We start from the raw sequence: 20871 nt of genomic DNA, 5'->3' as shown, positions 1-20871 counted from the left end.
TAGAGATTGGGGTTTAGGATTTGGGCTCCTTCCATTAAAGAAGCTGTCAAAAATTTTTTGTTACCATGCTTATTATGTCTGCAATTATAAAATTTCACAGTGAGCATTATTCCCAAGTAGAAATTTAAAAAATCTAAAACTGTGGTCAGTTGTTCACATTTAGATTCTTTTCAGTGGAAATTTTTTAATACGAAGTAAGATATATTTCATAGGAATGAATTTATTTGTTGATGAGAATTTTGAAAAAAATACTCCTGAATTAAAAACAAGTGACTCAGGGTGATGTAGATGAGAGATTCATAATATGATTTCTTCGGAAAGATTATTTATCTTTTTTTTATGCTCAGAACCATTGAAAATACTTTGTTTCCTCACAATTAAAGTAAGAGATTTGTAACTTAGTTACATTGCTCCATATGCACACCATTTTGTTTCCCAGATGCAACACAGAATCTTTAGATTTAGATTGGGGAGAGTGTTCCCATGGGACTCAACTGAGAGAAAAGGGAGTTTTTTCCCAAGGCTTGAGTCACTGAGGATGGAAATGAGATTTCCCTTTTAAGTTCTCGGGTAGTTCTGAGAAGCACTGGCTGTTAACCGCAGCCAAGGACGGTTCCTTGAACACTGCAGGAAACTGTTCTCTTTCACTTCCACAGGCCTGGGAAAGACTGGAAAAAGCGGAGCACGAGCGAGAACTGGCCCTGCGGAACGAGCTCATTAGACAGGAGAAACTGGAACAGCTCGCCCGCAGATTCGACCGCAAGGCAGCTATGAGAGAGACCTGGCTGAGCGAGAACCAGCGTCTGGTGTCTCAGGTCCTACTCTAGAACAGCATTCGAGAAATTGCTGCCTGGGTGGCCTAGAACCTAGACCGTACCCAGGGGCCTTAGGGCAGCTGTTAGTTAACACCCAGTGTTCTGAAGCAGCTGTTAAGCCATCTCACCACTTCTCATGAAGAGGATGTTTATAATTTCCAATATACTTTCTCTTCTATTTAGCTAATGTTTCATAGATCTGGAAGTAGCTTAAACAGAGTTTGTTTAGAGCCAGTGAGTGTGTGTAAAACATTCACATTTCTGTAGCTTTTAAGCATTTCCCTCTTTCCCCAAGTCTTTGGCCAGCTTACCCCTTGAAGGCAGGTAGACTGGTCATGAAATAAATAAATGACTTCTTTCCTGTTTGGCTTAACATAGCCATCACCTCCTCCTGTCTCATAAGTCAGATGCTACATACGAACCATGCCCTTCTGCAAAGTGAGAAGTTGCTGGTTTGCTTTGGGGATGACATCTGAGCTCAGGCACAGTCCTCAGGCCCCAGGGAAGGCAGAGACCAGTGGGAGCTGGGACTCTGAGGTTGATGTTTGGCTTTGGGACTACCAAAGATTAAGGGGTGTGCTCGGGGCTCCACTTCCATTCTCTGTTTCTTTGTTCCAGTTGAATGGCTTCTGAATTTGTACTTCTTTTCATTCCCTTTTCTCTTAGGACAACTTTGGATTTGACCTTCCCGCAGTCGAGGCCGCCACGAAAAAGCATGAGGCCATAGAGACGGACATTGCCGCGTATGAGGAGCGTGTGCAGGCCGTGGTGGCCGTGGCCAGGGAGCTGGAGGCGGAGAACTACCACGATATCAAGCGCATCACAGCAAGGAAGGACAACGTCATCCGGCTCTGGGAGTACCTGCTGGAGCTGCTCCGGGCCCGCAGGCAGCGTCTCGAGATGAACCTGGGGCTGCAGAAAATATTCCAGGAAATGCTCTACATCATGGACTGGATGGATGAAATGAAGGTAAAGCTGGGCCGAGTGGAGGCCAGAGCTAATCCAGTCAGGCCTCTCTTTTCTGGGACCCACCCACTAACCCCCCAACATTCATCTGCACCCCTGGTCTAACTGCCACTGACAGCCAGAGAAGACCCACGTCCCCCGCCAGGAAGGTTGTTAGCTCACGAGGTAAATGAGATGTGAAGCGTGAAGAAGTTGTAACGACGACCAGCTCCATAGCTGGAGGTCTGCTGCTGTGATGCAGATCTAATTTAGATATAATTCATGCTGGGAAAATCAATCAAATTGTGGTTTTCCTGTGGTTTTAATTCTTCAGAGTTGAGCTAGTTTCCCATCTCACTGATCTGGGTGAGTGGCTCTGCTTTGGGGAGGGGTCCAGGCAAGTGGTGTGGGGAAATGGAAGAGTAGCAGGCAGTTTGGACAGAACGCAGCCCGGGAACCAGGCAGCCAGGTTCCAAATCTCTGTGAGCCTCCCTCCCTCACCTGTACGTGGAGCATGTACCTACTGTCTGCCTCATCTGGTTACAGCGAGGAGTAAGTGTGAGCTGTGTGCACATGTCACGGGATGGGGCTGGTGTGTGCATTCCATTCCTGACAGCTCTGAGCGCAGAGTTCCCAGCTTTCTCCAGCCCCTGCAGGAAGAGACTTGCATGGTGCCATAGTCCTGAGCCTGTCCACGTCCTCTGATGCAGGCCTCTGATGAAAGCTCACCCGTGTCCAGCAGTTCCCCTGCTGGAAACCTCGCAGCCAGGACAGAACAGGGCAGTTTGCAGGCCGCACCCTGAAGCCTTCTTTATCTCAGCACACCATGTTCCCAAGCTTGACCTCATGCAACAGATTTCCTTCCTGGGATGTAAGCCGTGGTCTTTGGCTTACCTCTTGAACCATTCCTGGCAGGAGACAGAGGTGGAAGGTCACCTGATACCATCAGTTTTCCCTCTTATTGTCCCAGATTTATGATGTTCTCATATATGGTCTATCTTGATCTCTTAAAATAGAAATTTTCATAAAATCTAGTAGAGAGCTGCTTTTCATTTTAGAAATCACGATGCACTTTATAATTCAGATTGGGCCAGAGATTCCTCAGAAATAAAAATAAAGTAGAAATTCCATCTGGAGAAGATGTATGATGAGACCTCCAAACTGGGCCGATGGAAGAAATAAAAGAAAATGTTAGTGAGTTCAAACTTCCACCAAAGGTGTTGCTCAGGACTCCCTAAACATGACAGTCACCTGACCCTGTTCTTACTTGGTTAGAGATGTGGTTTATAAGCTTTTCAAATAGATTTCTTCTCCCATTGACTATGTAAGTTTTGCAGAGGCATACCAATGAGCTCTCAGGTGAGGAGCGCGTCCAGTTAAGGTGTCAGCAACTTCTTTGAGATTTGTTTAAACTTTGACATGAAACAGCTCTATTACCTTTATCTTATCTTCTCTTTTTTTTTAAATTGAGTTATAGTCATTTTACAATGTTGTGTCAAATTCCAGTGTAGAGCACAAGTTTTCAGTTATACATAAACATACATATATTCATTGTCACATTTTTTTTTTGCTGTGAGCTACCACAAAATCTTAAATATATGTCCCTGTGCTATACAGTATAATTTTGTTTATCTATTTCACATTTTGAAATCCCAGTCTGTCCCTTCCCACCCCCCGCCCCCTAGGCAACTGCAAGTTTGTGTTTTATGTCTATGAGTCTGTTACTGTTTTGTATAGCTTATCTTCTGGAACAGCTGTTACTGTAGCAGTTTCTTCTTGGAGACTCAGTTTATATTTCTTACTGGTTCCCCCTTCCTTTTTTTTCCCCCCGTTTTGTACTTTTTAGTATAGGTTTGTCTTGCTTATTCCAAGGTAGACAATCATTAGTTTATTATGTCTCTCCTGCTGCCGGCATTGGGGTTTGTTTTGCCCTGGTTTGCTCTCCATCACCTTCCCCTAAAAATACGGGGAGGCTGTCTGGCCAGAGGGAGGGTGCAGGTCGGTTGTTGGCTCCCATCCCATCCAGAGAATAGGAGACACTGAAGTGAGGGTTGTATTCATGGGCACCTTTTCTGTTGCCTCTTGTGTGCAGGTGCTATTACTGTCTCAAGACTACGGCAAACACTTGCTCGGCGTGGAAGACCTGTTACAGAAGCACGCCCTGGTTGAAGCGGACATTGGCATCCAGGCAGAACGGGTGAGAGGTGTCAATGCCTCTGCCCAGAAGTTTGCAACAGATGGGGAAGGTAAGGATGGACTGTTTGAGATATTAACAGCCTCATCACCAGAGATCTGTTTGAGAGAAGTAGATGGGGCCTTTGAAGAGACTGTGGGTTCCCAGAGGGCCATGTCCTGGGTATAATGAGATGCAGTAGGGTGGTCTTCTGAATGATTTTACTCTATCTTGCTTTTCTGAAATGAATCTGTCTTTACCTTAAATACTCGAATGCTGCTTGGGTTTGAGTGGCTTGGTTTTGGGGAGTGAAACTGGCCAGACCACACCCTATGCTCACCCACAACCAGTGTGGTTGCTCAGACATCTCATGGCTTTCATACCTCTGGTTGTACGTATCTTTGTTTAAAGGATGTTTTAAAGGATTTGGTTTTGTCCTATTTTAGAAACAGTTAAACGCAGCTGTCTTCTTTCTTACAGTTTGTGAGTTTTTTTGGTTCCTAAGTGATCCAAAAAAATAATAATATTTGAGGCAAAACAACAACAACAAAAACCACCTACCATTACCCCTCCCTCCTCTTCCAAACACAATCCTAGAAGGTGCTCCGTTACCCCATAGCGTGGCCCTGCACTTAGAGTGAACTGGTAATCTAGTAGGAAGAGCGGGGGGGTGTAGATTACTGCCTGCAGACGTGCAGGAGCCTGGGCTGAACACCATCACCCATGTGCCTGCCTTGGCGTTAAACAGGTTACAAGCCCTGCGACCCCCAGGTGATCCGAGACCGCGTGGCCCACATGGAGTTCTGTTACCAAGAGCTTTGCCAGCTAGCGGCCGAGCGCCGGGCCCGCCTGGAGGAGTCCCGTCGCCTGTGGAAGTTCTTCTGGGAGATGGCGGAGGAGGAAGGCTGGATCCGGGAGAAGGAGAAGATCCTGTCCTCCGATGACTATGGCAAGGACCTCACCAGCGTCGTGCGCCTGCTCAGCAAGCACCGGGCATTCGAGGACGAGATGAGCGGCCGCAGCGGCCACTTCGAGCAGGCCATCAAGGAGGGCGAAGACATGATTGCTGAGGAGCACTTCGGGTCGGAGAAGATCCGGGAGCGGATCGCCTACATCCGGGAGCAGTGGGCCCACCTGGAGCAGCTCTCGGCCATCCGCAAGAAGCGCCTGGAGGAGGCCTCGCTGCTGCACCAGTTCCAGGCGGACGCCGATGACATCGACGCCTGGATGCTGGACATCCTCAAGATCGTCTCCAGCAACGACGTGGGCCACGATGAATACTCCACCCAGTCTCTGGTCAAGAAGCACAAGGATGTGGCTGAGGAGATCACCAACTACCGGCCTACCATCGACTCACTGCACGAGCAGGCCGGCGCCCTCCCCCAGGAGCACGCTGAGTCTCCCGATGTGCAGGGCCGTCTGGCAGGCATCGAGGAACGCTACAAGGAGGTGGCCGAGCTGACACGGCTGAGGAAGCAGGCGCTGCAGGACACCCTGGCCCTGTACAAGATGTTCAGCGAGGCCGACGCCTGCGAGCTCTGGATCGATGAGAAGGAGCAGTGGCTCAACAACATGCAGATCCCAGAGAAGCTGGAGGACCTGGAGGTCATCCAGCACAGGTGAGCGGGGTGCGACAGGGACGCTGCAGGGAGCTGGCCTGTCCACCCCTCGTGACCACTGGCAACTGAGGAGGTGACCGCCCTGTCGAATTGCCTTTGCAGATTCGAGAGCCTGGAACCAGAAATGAACAACCAGGCTTCCCGGGTCGCGGTGGTGAACCAGATCGCACGGCAGCTGATGCACAGTGGCCACCCGAGCGAGAAGGAGATCAAGGCCCAGCAGGACAAGCTCAACACGAGGTGAGCAGGAGGCCAGAGGCATGCCGGCTCCCTGTGCACCCAGCTGGCTAGGGGTGGGGTGGTGATGTCACTTGCTGAGCTTCACAGTCAGGAATTTCCTGCCCAGGGTCACTGGCATCGTGGCGCTGATGTCATGGCATTGGCATCTGCCTTTTGATGGACCCTGGTTTTACAAGAAGTGCCTCTGGGGTGACATTGTTGGGGCAGCCCCTCACCACGTGGGATGCAAGGGCCTGGGTGAGACCCCTGGTGGATCACAGCATCAGCGTGGCACCTGTGCTATCCCTTTTAAAATAATTTCTGGGCCAGGGTTTTAGCCTGTTAGAGAGGTAATTGGCCAATGAAAGTCCTGATTATCAACGTAGACCTTTGTCCTGGCCTTATCTTTCTGTTGAATAAACACATTTGAGTAGGTCGTGGTGGCAAGCTGGCCTGGGTTCTGAAGGTGACAGTCAGCCTTTGGGTGTGGAGTATGTTCAAAGGGTGCAGCTCAGGGATAAGTAAAATATGCATGTAAATGAGTTAGGGGACCCTTTGGGGGAAAGATGTGTTATCACTGCTCACTTTGCAGCTCTTTTACAAGTCCCTTTTTGTGTCAGACTTTTCCAGATTATATTGTGTCCCTGAGCAGTTTCGGTGATGATATTTGGTGTCCATACATTGAGGGAGATGATTTTCCAAAGACACGTAGTCAAAGTTGAGATGGAGGGGAGAAAATTGCAGCTTTGACCATCACTGTTAATGTCAGTGTCTGGCTCTGAACTTCTGGCCTCTCTCACACTGCTCTCTCTGCCGCCCCTGCACCCACAGGTGGAGTCAGTTCAGGGAGCTGGTGGACCGGAAGAAGGATGCTCTCCTGTCTGCCCTGAGCATCCAGAACTACCATCTTGAGTGCAACGAAACCAAATCCTGGATTCGGGAGAAGACCAAAGTTATCGAATCCACTCAGGACCTGGGCAACGACCTGGCTGGTGTCATGGCCCTGCAGCGCAAGCTGACTGGCATGGAGCGGGACCTGGTGGCCATCGAGGCGAAGCTGAGCGACCTGCAGAAGGAGGCCGAGAAGCTGGAATCCGAGCACCCCGACCAGGCCCAAGCCATCCTGTCTCGGCTGGCCGAGATCAGCGACGTGTGGGAAGAGATGAAGACCACGCTGAAGAACCGCGAGGCCTCCCTGGGCGAGGCCAGCAAGCTGCAGCAGTTCCTGCGGGACCTGGACGACTTCCAGTCCTGGCTCTCCAGGACCCAGACGGCCATTGCCTCGGAGGACATGCCCAACACCCTGACCGAGGCCGAGAAGCTCCTGACGCAGCACGAAAACATCAAAAACGAGATCGACAACTACGAGGAGGACTACCAGAAGATGAGGGACATGGGTGAGATGGTCACCCAGGGCCAGACCGACGCCCAGTACATGTTCCTGCGGCAGCGGCTGCAGGCGCTGGACACCGGCTGGAACGAGCTTCACAAGATGTGGGAGAACAGGCAGAACCTCCTCTCCCAGTCCCACGCCTACCAGCAGTTCCTGCGGGACACGAAGCAGGCTGAAGCCTTTCTTAACAACCAGGTAAAGCATCCCCGCCACCTCCCTGTGGGAGCAGCCTCCCTGCCTTCGGAAATGTTGCCAACGGGGCCGCCAGTTTAAACTTCACCATGTGCAATCAGAAGAGTAACTGAGAGACATTAGTTTCTCCCTCCTTCTAAGGCACTGAAACCAGTGACAGTGTAGGGGTCAGGAGCTGAAGGTTCCTGCAGGGGCTTTCTTACCTTGCGAAGTACAGTTCTGTTGTTGAGGACCTCTTTAGTTCACAGTATGTCCACGTAGTGGCTCATGCAATTGGTAATGTTCTGTTACATTATTCATCTCCTCTAAAACGTACAGTGAGGTGGTTTTTGGGGGGGTTTTTTTGTTTGTTTTTTACCCCCTGAATGGCTGTCTTCCATGCTCAGGGACTTCTCCTGATGACAATGACACAAGGCAGAGATCAGAGAGAGAAAAAGAGCTGAGGTTGACCACCAACATCCTGATGGTTAATCTCTCTTAAAAGATGGAGTTTGAAGGGCCTGTTGCTATTGCCTTATGAGCCCATGAGTGAACTCTTGTGGCTGATGCACAAACCTTTGTTTACTTCCCTCACTCACTTTGGGAAGAAGTTTAGAGCATTTAACCACTTACAGTATTGCACAGGATTTTTTTTCCCTCCCAACTGTATGTCATCTGACTCCATAATTTCATTTAAGTGTAACAAAGCAAATGTGTTGCCACATATGTTGAAAACGTAGGGTGTAGGAAAGAGTGCTTTTGTCTTTCCGGAAGTGAGTTGTGTTTCATGATGTCTCATTTTGCTATAACTTTGTTTTCCCCTTTTTAAATAAGGAATATGTTTTGGCCCATACTGAAATGCCCACCACTTTGGAAGGAGCTGAAGCAGCTATTAAGAAACAGGAGGACTTCATGACCACCATGGATGCCAATGAGGAGAAGATCAACGCAGTTGTGGAGACTGGCCGGAGGCTGGTGAGCGATGGGAACATCAACTCAGACCGCATCCAGGAGAAGGTGGACTCTATCGATGACAGGTATGGTGCCCTGAGGTTCTTAAGGGAGTTGTCCACCCTGGGAGTCTATAACATCTGAATCACTGGCCACAGTCCTTGGGGCTGTGGGTGTAAATTTCCCAGCAGGCAGGATATGGGCACCTAGCAAAATCTAATCTACAAAAGAAAAGCCTGAGAAGCCAAACTAATCCTTAACCAAAGATGTCTTTGTGCTGAGTGGCACTCAGGGTGTAAGCCATGCCCTTTGAGAGGTGATATCCAGCATGTCACCTAACGGGACCCCGAGAACCAGGCGCTTCCCCAGCTCCACCCACACTCACCTTCATCCATGCAAGACTCCTCTGAGGCCTGTCGGGGGGAGTGGGGAGGGAGGGCAAGGTTTGCTGGTCCTGAGTAGCAGGCAGAGCTACAAAGGAGCATCATCAGGCCTTTCTTAGAAAACTGGCTTGGATAATACTGTCGTGAGTTCTTCATAATAGGAGAAAAGATCCTTTTCCTCTTCTGTCAAGGCATCTCCAAGATTAGGTGATCTTGTTTTTATTTTTACTTTTTTCTTTCTTTGTATTCCAAAAGATTTTTCTCCCTGCCTGAAGGCCAGTGTTCTCTGTGGACATCCCTAACTCTCTGTCTGCCTTGGTTATCACTGAAGTGCTACGTCTGGGCAGATCTGGTTTGGATGTACCAGCGTGGGCTGGCTCTGGGCCGGCCACTTCTGTCCCAGGGTGGCTCATCTCAGTCAGTCGCTATCCTTTGTTCCAGCTGATCTTCTCTGGTCCCAGTTTGGGTGGATTTAAGGGCTCATTGTGAGATTGATGTCATCGAGAAACAAGCTCTTCCCCAAGGCTTCTGTGACCTTCAAGTGCAGTGAAGAGGAAGAACTCCTTGCTCAGAGTGTTTCTTTACTTAACATGTCTGAGAGGGTCTCCTGGGACCCTGGGCCAGATGAACTTTTTATGATATGCAGTGAAGAGAGGGAATTACTCTTTCCCCAAAAAAGACTGAACTCCTGACTTTAGCCAGCCTGCCTTTTGCGCTGATTTAGACCCGAATCCATATACCCTAAGTGTGGTACTATGAAATAGGGTGTAAGGTACATTAGGATAATGTTGTGTCTGTTGCTTTTTAAATAGCTGGAAAAAATAAGAAGAAAAGATCTCTCTGCCAGGCCTTTCTTAGATGAGTGTGAGAAACAAGCATTGGGCAAGGAATTCTTAACCTGGAAATAGAATTTCCTTTTCTCCTAATGTTAATTCTCATTGTTTTGTAAACATGATACCCCACGTTCCTCCACGTTAGGTGCACACAGCTGGTTTCCTGACAGCGGGCTTGGCCGTTGGGGACACTTGTATTCAGGCAGGCGTGCAGCTGCCTGGCAGCTTCTTCAGTGTATTTATACGTCCCCGGTGCTGCAGCTGCGAGGGCTTGGAAGCAGGTGATGCTGTCAAGACCAGAGATTCCGGGATATGAGAAAATGTTTCAGCATCTCTCAGCTGTGGCTTAACCTTCCTTTTGCCCTTGTTGGAGAACCTGGGCTCCTAAAGTTCCAAGGTCCCCTTAGGATACCTATTTCTAAAAGGCAGTGGGAGGAGAGTTCTTCTCTCCATAAGCCTAGGAAAGATGGAAGGGGGACGGGGCTTTCCACTGATCTACCCTCAGGAGGACTATGTTTTCTTATTTTCCTCGGCCAGTGTTTACTGAATTCTGATTTCACTTTAACATCCCCAGAGGCCTCAAGATCTGAAACTGACTCTAGAGGATACAGGTCTGTTACAAAAAAAACCCCCACAAATCTGAGTTCCATGTGGTGTTGGAGCACAAGCTAAAGTAAATGTCTAATCCTTCAGATCTGATCCCTGTCCAGAAACATTCTGATGCTCCTGTGAAGCTATTTTTGTAGAACGCAAAATCATCATAATGTGCTTACATTCTGGAAATCTCGCCTGTTACCACTGAGTCTGTTGAAATGAAAAAGTACTAGAACAAAGACACTGGCTCTGAACAGATGTGGGTGGGGTGTGAGTGGCCTTCAGAGTGCTTGTGACTGGGCGGAAAGGAGCCTGCCATCCAAGCCTGCCCGGGGGATGCGAACGGATGAGCTTCCTGGCTCAGGAAGACTCCAGCCCCGAGGCCGTCCTGTGAAAAAAGGAAAAAGTGTCCAGTTCATAAAGCCAGACCCTGTCTCACATGGGGAAAAAGCTTTAAAATTACCATCCCACTTTGCCACAGATACCTGTTTAGTTCTTCGCTTTTCACTAGAGGGAGAGTTAAACCCCGTATCCACCTCATTTTGAGTCTCACTGTAGGTAAGAGATGGAAATAAAGCAAGAGATTTAACCTCACCCCAGAGAGCACTCTTAGGACTGTGGGAAACTACAGCCGATTTTTAGAAGGTCCTTCCCTGTAAGTAAATCCACGATCCAGCCTTGAAAGACCTTTCCGGTCTCACTTCCCATGAGCACTGTCGGTTACCACAAGCACACAGTGCAGCCACGCTCTCTTCCCTCTGGGGCTTTCTGAGCAGCCACCGGTCTCAGCTGCTAGTACAGCTGCTTTCACTCCACAGAGCACATTACTCAGAGGCCATCATCATGCCTCGCAGATCTGTGTCATTTGGACACGGGACCCTAAGTTACCATTAGGCCTTTGCCTCCTCCATGGACCCACTGCAAGAGAAAAATTGTCCAGACAAATCTGCTGGGCACGTGTAAATCTTGATTATGTAAGAGATACATTCAAGATTCTGTCTGGTGGTATGTGTCTCTCAGTGAGTTGTCTGATAGTGTTTGAAGTTATTTTTACTTCCATCATTCCCATGAGCTTCAAGGTTGCACGTCCTGATGCAACTGCCCGTGTCTCTGATTGTTCCCTGCCATGGTAGCATCTTCGTCTGACGCCACAGGAGGGAACGGGCCCTTTTATTCAAGGCTTTTGACTAAAGGCAGGATTCCTGCATTTTGTGACTTAACTCCAACTCAGGTTACCTTCCTCCTGAACGTTTGTTTTATTTTCTTAAAAACCCCTACAGGTGGTGATTGGAATTTGAGGGTTGGGAACTTGAAGAGCTTTTCTTGACATTCCATCCCCACCCACATTTTTAGATGACTCATTCCTTTAGCCCCAAATCAGTAACAGTCTTTGAAAAAAAAATTTTGTTTTAATTTTTGGTCTCTGAGAAAGGATAGCAGTGAAGTAGAGGGGCTTTGGCCTTCAGTTTTCTGTCATTATAAAAGCCACTGTTAAAAATTTGGGCAGAATCACAATAAAGAAAAAAACGGGAGGGAAGTGGAAAACTGCCTTTTAATCTCATCCCCATCACACACACACCATTTTAGTTTCTGCTTTCTCATCTGTGCCTTGGAGTTTTACGTCATTGGCTCTGCCTGAACTCTTTTCATTTAGCATTATATAAGAAGTATTTTTCTGTTTCTGCACTTTGCCTAAGGGGCATAAACCTATTAAGACCTCTTCTCCTAAAACTAGGGAATCCTTTTCAACTGAAAAAGAAAAAAATTTGAAAAGTCATTGTATGTGTCTCGCAATTCCCTGACAGTATTACTTGTGTTTATTTTCTTCTGTGTTCTGTAGTCACTGGTAGCTGTAGGAGCGGAGAGCATTTCCCTTTGGTCCCAGGCAGACCACGGGTGCGGTGCTGTCTCTGTCACTTGTTGCCAGCGCTCACTGGGGACCTGGGTGACACATGGCATTCCTGTAAGATCTTTCTTGGTCCGGAATAGGGTCCTCTAAAAGCCAGTCAGTGGCAAGTGCTGCCCGAGCTGCCCTTTCTTGGCGTTGTGCAGAGTCAGAGGTCATGATCTTCCTCTTCCCCACCATGGGGGCTGGAGGGCTGGTCGAGAGACCTTGCTCAAGCACCACAGCCTTGGGGGTTGGATATAAAACCCCAAACCTCCCAATTTGCACTGTCCCTTCGCTCCTCTCCACGCCCTGCACTTCGGCTGGCCCGCTGGCTTGGGTTCCTTGGGACTCTCGGGGAGCTGTGTTCCTGCAATGCTTCTGATTCTCAGTGTGGCCCGCTCTCCCCTGTGGCAGTAGGACCATGTGAAGGTGGCCCTTTCCACAGCACTCATGGAATTCGCGTGGCTCTTGTCCACAGGCTGGTGGTGGTGAGTTCTGGCACCTCCGCATTGTGTGCTGAGAAGCCCTGTGTACTGCGTTCGAGATGGGGAACATTCACCCAGGTCTCTTGTCGTTGACCAAGCTCAGCAGCTCCTTCCAAGTCTTGCAAGTTTTTTTTGATTAAGGTTTTGTGCTTTAACTTCTTTAAACCTCGGTTACGCTTATCTGTTAGTAAAGAGTGGGATTGAGTAGGTAGATAATCTCACGTTTACAACTTCTCATTCTTGGTTTATTGTTTTGGGTGAGTTCTTCTCAAGATGGGAATCTGGTTATCAGGAAACATTCACTAAAAGCCAGTCATGTGGTTTTATATTTTCTTAGCTGCGTACACAGCCTGCCACTCAGGTCTGAGTTTCTTGAAGATCTATTTCATATTCTCCCACAGCTCCTAACATGGGCAACAGCGTGTGCTCAGGTGCTTCCCCTTGCACCAGATTTATGAAGCTCATTTGACTGCTTCCTGGCCTGTTGCCTGGCTGGGACAGGTGTTTTGGTCTATTGTACCATGGCTTACTCATTTTGAAGATGCTACACTCTCTTGTTAGTCTTGTCTCTGTGATGTAATTGAGAACCGTAGGCAAACTGTTTTCAGCATATACAGAAACCCAGGAAAGAATTGAGTTATAAATTCTGTTTTTCAAGATTCCCTACTTCCTTTTTTAAAAGTAATTCTTATTTTTATTATAACAGACATAGGAAGAATCGTGAGGCAGCCAGTGAGCTCCTGATGAGACTGAAGGACAACAGAGATCTTCAGAAGTTCCTGCAAGATTGTCAGGAGGTATGTCTCCCTTTAACCCCTCCTTTCCTCTTCTGTAACAAGAGCCATCCAGCATTGGGCAGAAGAGCCCTTTCAATTATAAAATTACCCGAGGCCAGAAATTCATATCACTTACATAATTTGCAGGTGGGGCCGGTCAGTTCTCTAACCTACAAACTGCCACTTAGAGTAACCAGATTATTATAATCTAGAATATCGTGTCTAGAACTGTGCTGTCCAGTACAGAAGACACTAGCCACATGTGGCTATCTCATTTTAAATTAAATAAAATTAAGAGTGTAGTTTCTCAGTCACACTGACTGTGTTTGAAGTGCTCCGCAGCCAGCTGTGATTCACGGCTTGCCACATTGGATACACAGATGTAGGACATTTCCATTGTCAAAGGTGGTGATATTCTAACACATTCTATAACATGAAAGCATCTAATACTATGTTTTAACTATTTAAAGTAACACATATTTAATAGTATGAAAGGAAAGAATAAAGGGAACTGCATTTGACTACCCAGGTAAGAAAGATTTAAAAAAATACGAACTGGGGAGGCTGTGGCTCAGTGGTGGAGTGCATGCTTAGCATGCATGGGGTCCTGGGTTCAATCCCCAGTGCCTCCATTAATCAAAGAAACAAATAAACCTAATTACCTACCCCACACACAAGAATTTTTAAACAAACAACTAAATAAAAAAATAAAAAATGAGTTTCTTATTCACTGAAGACCTTGAAATTATTCATCTTTCAGGCTCCTCAGGCACGTGTCCAAGAGCAGTAACCCTGATTTCAAACTCCGAGTTTTAACATGTGGTATTAATCTGGTGATTCTCCTACTATTTCGTTCTCCCCTGATACATGCATAATAAGCAAACTTGGGAAACTAAAGTCAGCCAGAAAAATACAATCTCTCTGCAAGCTGGTTGGCAGAAAGCATCTAGGTGACTTCACATGTGTGAGATCACGAGGACATCACGTTTCACTGTCTCCCAGAGAGCAGCGGTGAGGCTCAGCCCTCTCTGTTTTATTAGATTAAATCCTATCAGAGGCAAAAATGGGATGAAGAGCATCTAAGTGAAGCTGCAGGGACACTGGGGAGAGGGAGCTAGAAGGTGTGGAGAGGATCGAGGTCCTGTGCTTAAGAACATGACTGAAGCCATCACAAACCCCTCACGTGCAAAGTTGCAGCTGTGTGTTAGGAGAAATACAGCTCTAATAACAGTCGTGTTAGATCGTCGGTGACAGAAGCCATCCTTCATGTCCAGGAAACTGCTGTCTTGCTGTGAATCTTACAATATGCTCTAGCAGCTAAACCTTACAAAGGAAAGAAAGCCCCTAAACTATGTCGCTCAGGGTCTGTCGGCTTCAGGGCCATACTGATAAATCTTGGGCTCTGGAGGATTTGCCTGGAGCCAGACAGGCTTAGGACAAGAGTACCCCTTCAACTGACACCCAGCATTAACAACCCATTTGAAGAGGATACCCATTTAAAAGAGGCATTCATGTCCCCAGACAAGGCATCGGGGAGTGTAATGGGATCCACTGGTAGCTGTGCGGAGTTGATACTGTGCTGCAGTGAATACCAAGTGGTCCTTCAGCTTTGGAAGGAGTGAAGGTTGTCAGGAGGTGTGTGCAGCCTGGGCTGTGCCTTCCCAAATTGGAGGTCTTTAAACTACCTGGATGTTTCCCTTGAAGCACCATCGGTGACTTGTTTTAACCTCAGGCCATATAGAAGGGGATGTGCTGGGGAAATCAGTAGGATTCCATATCCTTGCTTAAACGGCAAGTTGATGAGATGTAATTCCTTGACGTGAGCCTGGTAAAACATTTGGGAAGAAGAATGCCAGGAAATGAGCAGAAGGTGAGAGGCCAGAGAAGCTCAGTTGAAATTTCCAGCCCCCGGTTTTCCCTTTACATACGTGTGGATTCATAAATAGAAATGTGTGGGAAAAGTAAGTAGATAAAACGATAGTCCTTCCAAGTAGAATCACAGGAAATAGTCAGTTTCAGTAGATCTTTAGATCTTTGTTAATGCTTGTTCCAAATTAGCATCCTTGGTTCAAGGCGTTCACTCCTTAACACACACCAGTGACTGTGAGGCACGCCCAGAGCGTTCAGTCCTGCGTGATTTCTCCTGAAAGTATGCACAAGGGTCTTGGCTGGGCTTTTTGTGCCGGAGATGATTCACAGTTCTCTCTGGGACTGCTCTGCAGTCTCCCTGGTTTACCTTTTCTTTCCTTGAATATCATTTAGTACAACCTTAGGATCTGCTGGGAGTCCCAGCTGTCCCACAGTAGCAGAGACTGCTTCCACATAGTGGCGGAATTTAGGTCAGGTTTGGAGGCTGTAAAACCCTTAGTGAAGAAGTACAAGCAAAGGGGTGATAGGTATTATTCCCTGGCTGTAAACTTCCCGTCGTTCAGCCTCATTAAAATATGCCCCAGACTCTCAGAGATCCAGACTCTAAGAATGGAGCTTGCATGTAGACCAGTCCTACATTTGAAAACCTTCCTATTATTGTGCTGCTAGATATTTACAGAGCACCCAGGGGTCAGATTTAATACCATTGCTGGTACCATTCTAGGTCTAGGGAGCCCAGGTCGCCTCCTTGTCACACTGCCTTCCTCGTGCGTTGGGGGCTAGAGGAGGCTGGGTAGTGAAACCTCCCGGGGTTGCCACCCTCCGCAGACTCTTTCTGGAGGGGTAAGTTTAGTGCAGCAGTGCGGAGTGGTGGGGGAATGAGCAGGGGCCATCTAGGCCCAGTTACACATGGTGCTACAGAGAGCATCGTGATTTTTGTAGTGTTATTTTAAGGTGATATCCTGAAAAATGAAGGATTTAAAAGGTACTAATTTCCTGTTTTATTCTCTCCCACCATACCTCCTGTTTTTTGAAACTGATTTCCCCCCCAGGAAAACAGTGTAACTAGATGTGGTGGCACAGGGGTAGCGAGTTCAGTGCTTTGCTTTGAGCTTAATTCAGCGATCAAAGCATTTTTCCTATCCTTTCCCAATCTGCACAGTGTTCTTTTCTGCAGAGAATGAGTATATTCTTAAATGACCTTTGTAAATGCCCACAGATAATAACTGTGGTTCTGATTCCAGAATGCTGATGGAGGGCTGATGAACTAGCAAGTTCCATGGCTCCATTTCATTGTGCTGCACTACATGCTGCTTTATCTGTAGGATGATGTGTTCAGCAAAGAGCAGATTTGTTTATAAGCCTTTGATTTTTATGTAGCTCTTTTTTTTAAATCTCTCTCGGGTAGGTGGTTATGAATAGCGCAAATATGTGAATGCCCTTTGCACTTTGGATAAATGCCTTTTATTGTGTTTAGTGTGTGTGTATGGAATACAGGGGAGCATTTGGCCATTTGGTTTCCTTTTAACCTCTTTTCTCCTTAGATTGAATGGCCATAGCATGTCAGATCTTAGCGACTTAGATAACTGTAAGGAAAATAGGTAATTCTTTTAAAGTAGGAAATTCAGTGTCTCTGTTGTTGTGGAACAAATCTGTGGTCCTTGCCTGCAAAGAGCTTTATGAAATTTACTGCTGCTTTCCCCCTTAATAAAGAGTGACATAAGAGATCTCGCTACCTTTTGCTTTCAGCCCCCAGCCCCTCCTGCCTGGTGGGTGAGTGTCCTGGGGAAGGTAGAGCCGGAGTGCTCCTGTGACCCTCACACCCCTCGACATCGTTTCCAAAGAACAGACTTCCTATTGTTGAAGCAAATTTATGGAGAAGCCTTTCCCAGCAGCAGCCCAGAGTGCGAGCAAATAGCCTTGGGATTGTTGATTTCAAGGGTTCCTCTTGGTTTTATACAGCATTTCTAAACCTTTGGTGGCGGCACCATACTGCAGTTTGGGCGCACATTTGTTGTGGCAGCACCGGGCATAAAAGTGGCTTCTCATGGTCACACAGAAGGGACATGGCCCCTGAAGACACTTGCTTCTGGTTCCAGGCTGACCCTTTGTGTATTTGCGTATCTTCCGCCTGGGCAAACAGAAGCTCTTCCTGGCTAGTGCTTTGTATGGGGCAGGAGTTGGGACCCTGGCATGGCCAACTACAGGCAGGCAGTGCGGAGCTGGACAAATTGGGATGAGAGCCAGCAAGAGAAACATGTCCAGGGCCTGGGGCTGGGCTGAAGAGAAGCCCCTTTCAGACCTGTCAGTGGCCGGCAGGCTCTGTGAAGAAGCTCCTCAGAGCTCAGATCCAGGCAGATGTGTTGGGTCTCAAAATCAAGTCGTGTGAAGTGTTGTTGGTGTGAATGAAAGACTCTTTACAGTGACAGGCTTTAGAGGGAAAGGTGAAGTTGGTTCAGACTTGAAGGGAGCATTGAGAGGACACTGTTGTTACCTTACCCCTGCAGTGAGCAAGTTACTTCTGCTCTGTGGCATTCCCATAGACACGCCCGGGAGGGAGGGAGGGATAAAAGAGTGAGGGGTTTGGTTTTTATACAGTAGAACTAAAAGAGTAAAAAGATTACCAAATGGAATAAAAGACAGTTAATCATGATTAACGTGGTATAACTGGCCATGGATATTTGAAGGAGAGAGAAGGTTGTGACTTAGACTGGTCAGGGCAGAATTTTAAACACAAGCCTTTGAGGGAAGAGCTGGTTAAGAGAGCCAAACAGTTTGAAAGCTGGCTCAGAGCACTTCTGTGCTTCTGGGTTTAATATTAGATACATTGTTTGGAGCAGGGCTCAGGTACAGCATCCATACAGTGGAGATATGTGTTGTGACGGCTCAGAGTTGTAAAGTGAATGTTTGGTTGTCTGTTGCCATGGAAACATGCAGTATGCATAGTGTGACGTAACACCTCTTCCCAGGCAGAAAAAAGGCTGATGTCTCTGATCACAATCTCTGAAACCTTCCTGATTTTTTTTTTTAATTCCTAAGCTGTCCCTCTGGATCAATGAAAAGATGCTTACAGCCCAGGACATGTCTTATGATGAAGCCAGAAATCTGCACAGTAAATGGTTAAAACATCAAGCGTTTATGGCAGAACTCGCATCCAACAAAGAATGGCTTGACAAAATTGAGAAGGTGAGTTAAAATGTTTGGTGGGGCTCCACTAGTCCAGCTGTGGTGAGAAAACGAACGAGGTAGGAATGAGCTTCTTTGTATTTAGCACAATTTTTAGCATATTTGAGTCGTATCTGACCACGAACAGAAGTTACACAGCCAGGAGCAGCCCCACCTCCATTTACCAACTCCTGACTTCAACCCAGCAGAAGGGAGAAAAGCAGAAACCCAGTCCAGTGGCACAAATCGCCTCCATTATCTTTTAATGAGTCCAGGGGTTTGATCTCTGTCGTGTCTCGTCTGCTGCACTCCATAGACCGTGGCCCGGGGCGGCGCCCTCACTGTTTGATCGTGTGACGTGTACTGGGCTGCAACAGAGACTGGTCAGCCCCAAGGATACAGAACTTAGAGAAACTTTAAAATGCATAATATTTCTATTTTTCCTGGGTGACTCCTGTATAGTAGACACGGTAATAATTTAAAATGTATGATTTTGGCACAGGTTCTTTGTAGCATAACTGAACGTGCGACGTTCCCCACCGTCCCTTCTCTTTCTCCACATTCTTTATATTGTTTCAGGCTCTTAACTGTTAAAATAATGCATTTGGTCTCTTGGGGGGTGATGTGAAGGGGATGAAGTTGTAGGTTATTAGCATTAAATGTCCCAAAGCCCCAGCAGTCACTTGGTGCTCCACTCCTGTGAAGGCCATAATAGACCGGGCCATTGTGGGTTTTATTGAGTCGGAACTGCGTGTGGAAAGACTGTGTGTGTGTTAAATGAGTAACTAAATCACAGATCAGATATCTCAGGTTTGTTTTTCAGTGACATCTATTCTCCTGAAAACTGTGTTTATGTGTGTTTTTCCAGGAAGGAATGCAGCTCATTTCAGAAAAGCCTGAGACAGAAGCCGTGGTGAAGGAGAAACTCACGGGTTTACATAAAATGTGGGAAGTCCTTGAATCCACCACCCAGACCAAGGCCCAGCGGCTCTTTGATGCAAACAAGGCTGAGCTCTTCACCCAGAGCTGCGCAGATCTGGACAAGTGGCTGCATGGCCTGGAGAGTCAGATTCAGTCTGATGACTACGGCAAAGATCTCACCAGCGTCAACATCCTGCTGAAAAAGCAGCAGGCGAGTGGGCGGGGCCAGTGCACTCTCGGGGCGGGGCTGTTTCCCTGCCCTTGTGCTCATAGTCTTAACTCGCAGCCCGGTTCTCAAATACCTGCTTCCTGTGCAAGGGATTTTAACCCAGCACAGTGGGCTCTGACAGTGTCCAGGACATTTGTAGAGTCAGGTGGAAAGACACAGCGTCACTAGGAGTACTGGGCATCCGTGCGTGAATCTTCTTTCACTATCATCTCAGTTGATGTAGTATCACCCTTCAACAGTTGAGTAAATATTCACTTCATTTAGTTCCGCAGTTTACGTGGAGAACATAGTCATACTCTCATACTTCACTATATAACCTGTAGATACGTGATAGTTACCTGAGTTGTTCAGGGTACCTTTTAGGTAAGAAATTTGGGGATGGGGGATTGCATCATGATAGAGCCCTTCTCAGGGCAAACGAATTTACTTCGAATATAGGAGATAATAGCTCCAGTGAGGTTGACAAGCAAGTTGGTGACAGAACCTTCCAGGAGCTCCCCGGGCTCGGTTTGCAGGGCATGGCCGAGTCCTCTCCCACCTTAAGAAAGGAGTCAGTTTACTCCCAGAAGCTATCCCCTTGTCTCTAAGCCATCAGTACCTGGTCTTGCCAGGGCAATATTTCCTGAATGAAACACCTCTGCTTTTGCTTTTGCCTGTTTGCCTCATGTAAATACACAGTCAGTCTGTTTGCAGCTGATTATCCAGCATGTTTGAAAAGAATGATCAGTTTTCTGATTGAAGAAATCAAGAGATGGTAACATTAGCTGTCCTTCTGGCCTAAAAGAACTGGAAACCTAAGACTTGACACCTTCCTGCTGGTTAAGCTGTTTTCCAACATCCTTATGGCTTCTGAGCAGACAGATGAAGACTGTCCTTTCCACATAATTAATTCTTGTTTCCCCCATCATTTGCCTCCTAAGTTCCTGGATAAACTTGACTGTTGCTCCCAAGTTTTAGAAATCCTAGAACGGGTTTTTTTTTTTAAAGTCAGCTGACAAAGTGGCATGCTGATTGCTAGTTTGCGGAGGCGGAACCGTTTCTTAGGCTGTCACTGTGTTAATATTTCTCGAGCTTCCACTTGGGCTGATGCCAAAGGGGGACACATGTCGCACTGTCTGTGTTTCCCCTGACTCAGGTGTGAAGGTAGGTCTGTCTCCTGCCCTCAGATGCTGGAGAATCAGATGGAGGTGCGGAAGAAGGAGATCGAGGAGCTACAGAGCCAGGCACAGGCCCTGAGCCAGGAGGGGAAGAGCACGGACGAGGTGGACAGCAAGCGCCTCACCGTGCAGACCAAGTTCATGGAGCTGCTGGAGCCCCTGAACGAGAGGAAGCAGAACCTGCTGGCCTCCAAAGAGATCCATCAGTTCAACAGGGATGTGGAAGACGAGATCGTGAGTGACCCCTGCCTGCCCGCCTGGTGCCCACATTCCCGCTTCCATGCT

General features: G+C 47.5%; 1 protein-coding gene across 3 annotated transcripts in view; it reads left to right on the top strand.

Moving 5' to 3' along the window:
- Positions 1 to 20871, top strand: part of SPTBN1 (spectrin beta, non-erythrocytic 1) — a 184407-nt gene that overhangs the window by 139969 nt on the left and 23567 nt on the right. For all 3 annotated transcript variants that reach the window (XM_031467034.2, XM_031467035.2, XM_031467037.2), the window contains 11 exons: positions 657 to 815; positions 1482 to 1784; positions 3853 to 4006; positions 4682 to 5552; positions 5655 to 5792; positions 6603 to 7359; positions 8170 to 8372; positions 13176 to 13266; positions 18154 to 18300; positions 19148 to 19411; positions 20596 to 20820. In XM_031467034.2, the coding sequence (XP_031322894.1) occupies positions 657 to 815; positions 1482 to 1784; positions 3853 to 4006; positions 4682 to 5552; positions 5655 to 5792; positions 6603 to 7359; positions 8170 to 8372; positions 13176 to 13266; positions 18154 to 18300; positions 19148 to 19411; positions 20596 to 20820 (3312 nt within the window). The remainder of the gene's footprint in view (positions 1 to 656; positions 816 to 1481; positions 1785 to 3852; positions 4007 to 4681; positions 5553 to 5654; positions 5793 to 6602; positions 7360 to 8169; positions 8373 to 13175; positions 13267 to 18153; positions 18301 to 19147; positions 19412 to 20595; positions 20821 to 20871) is intronic.

The sequence above is a fragment of the Camelus dromedarius genome, chromosome 15 (assembly GCF_036321535.1).
Source record: "Camelus dromedarius isolate mCamDro1 chromosome 15, mCamDro1.pat, whole genome shotgun sequence".
Taxonomy (NCBI): Eukaryota; Metazoa; Chordata; class Mammalia; order Artiodactyla; family Camelidae; genus Camelus; species Camelus dromedarius.
This window is presented reverse-complemented; position numbering and strand designations above follow the sequence as displayed.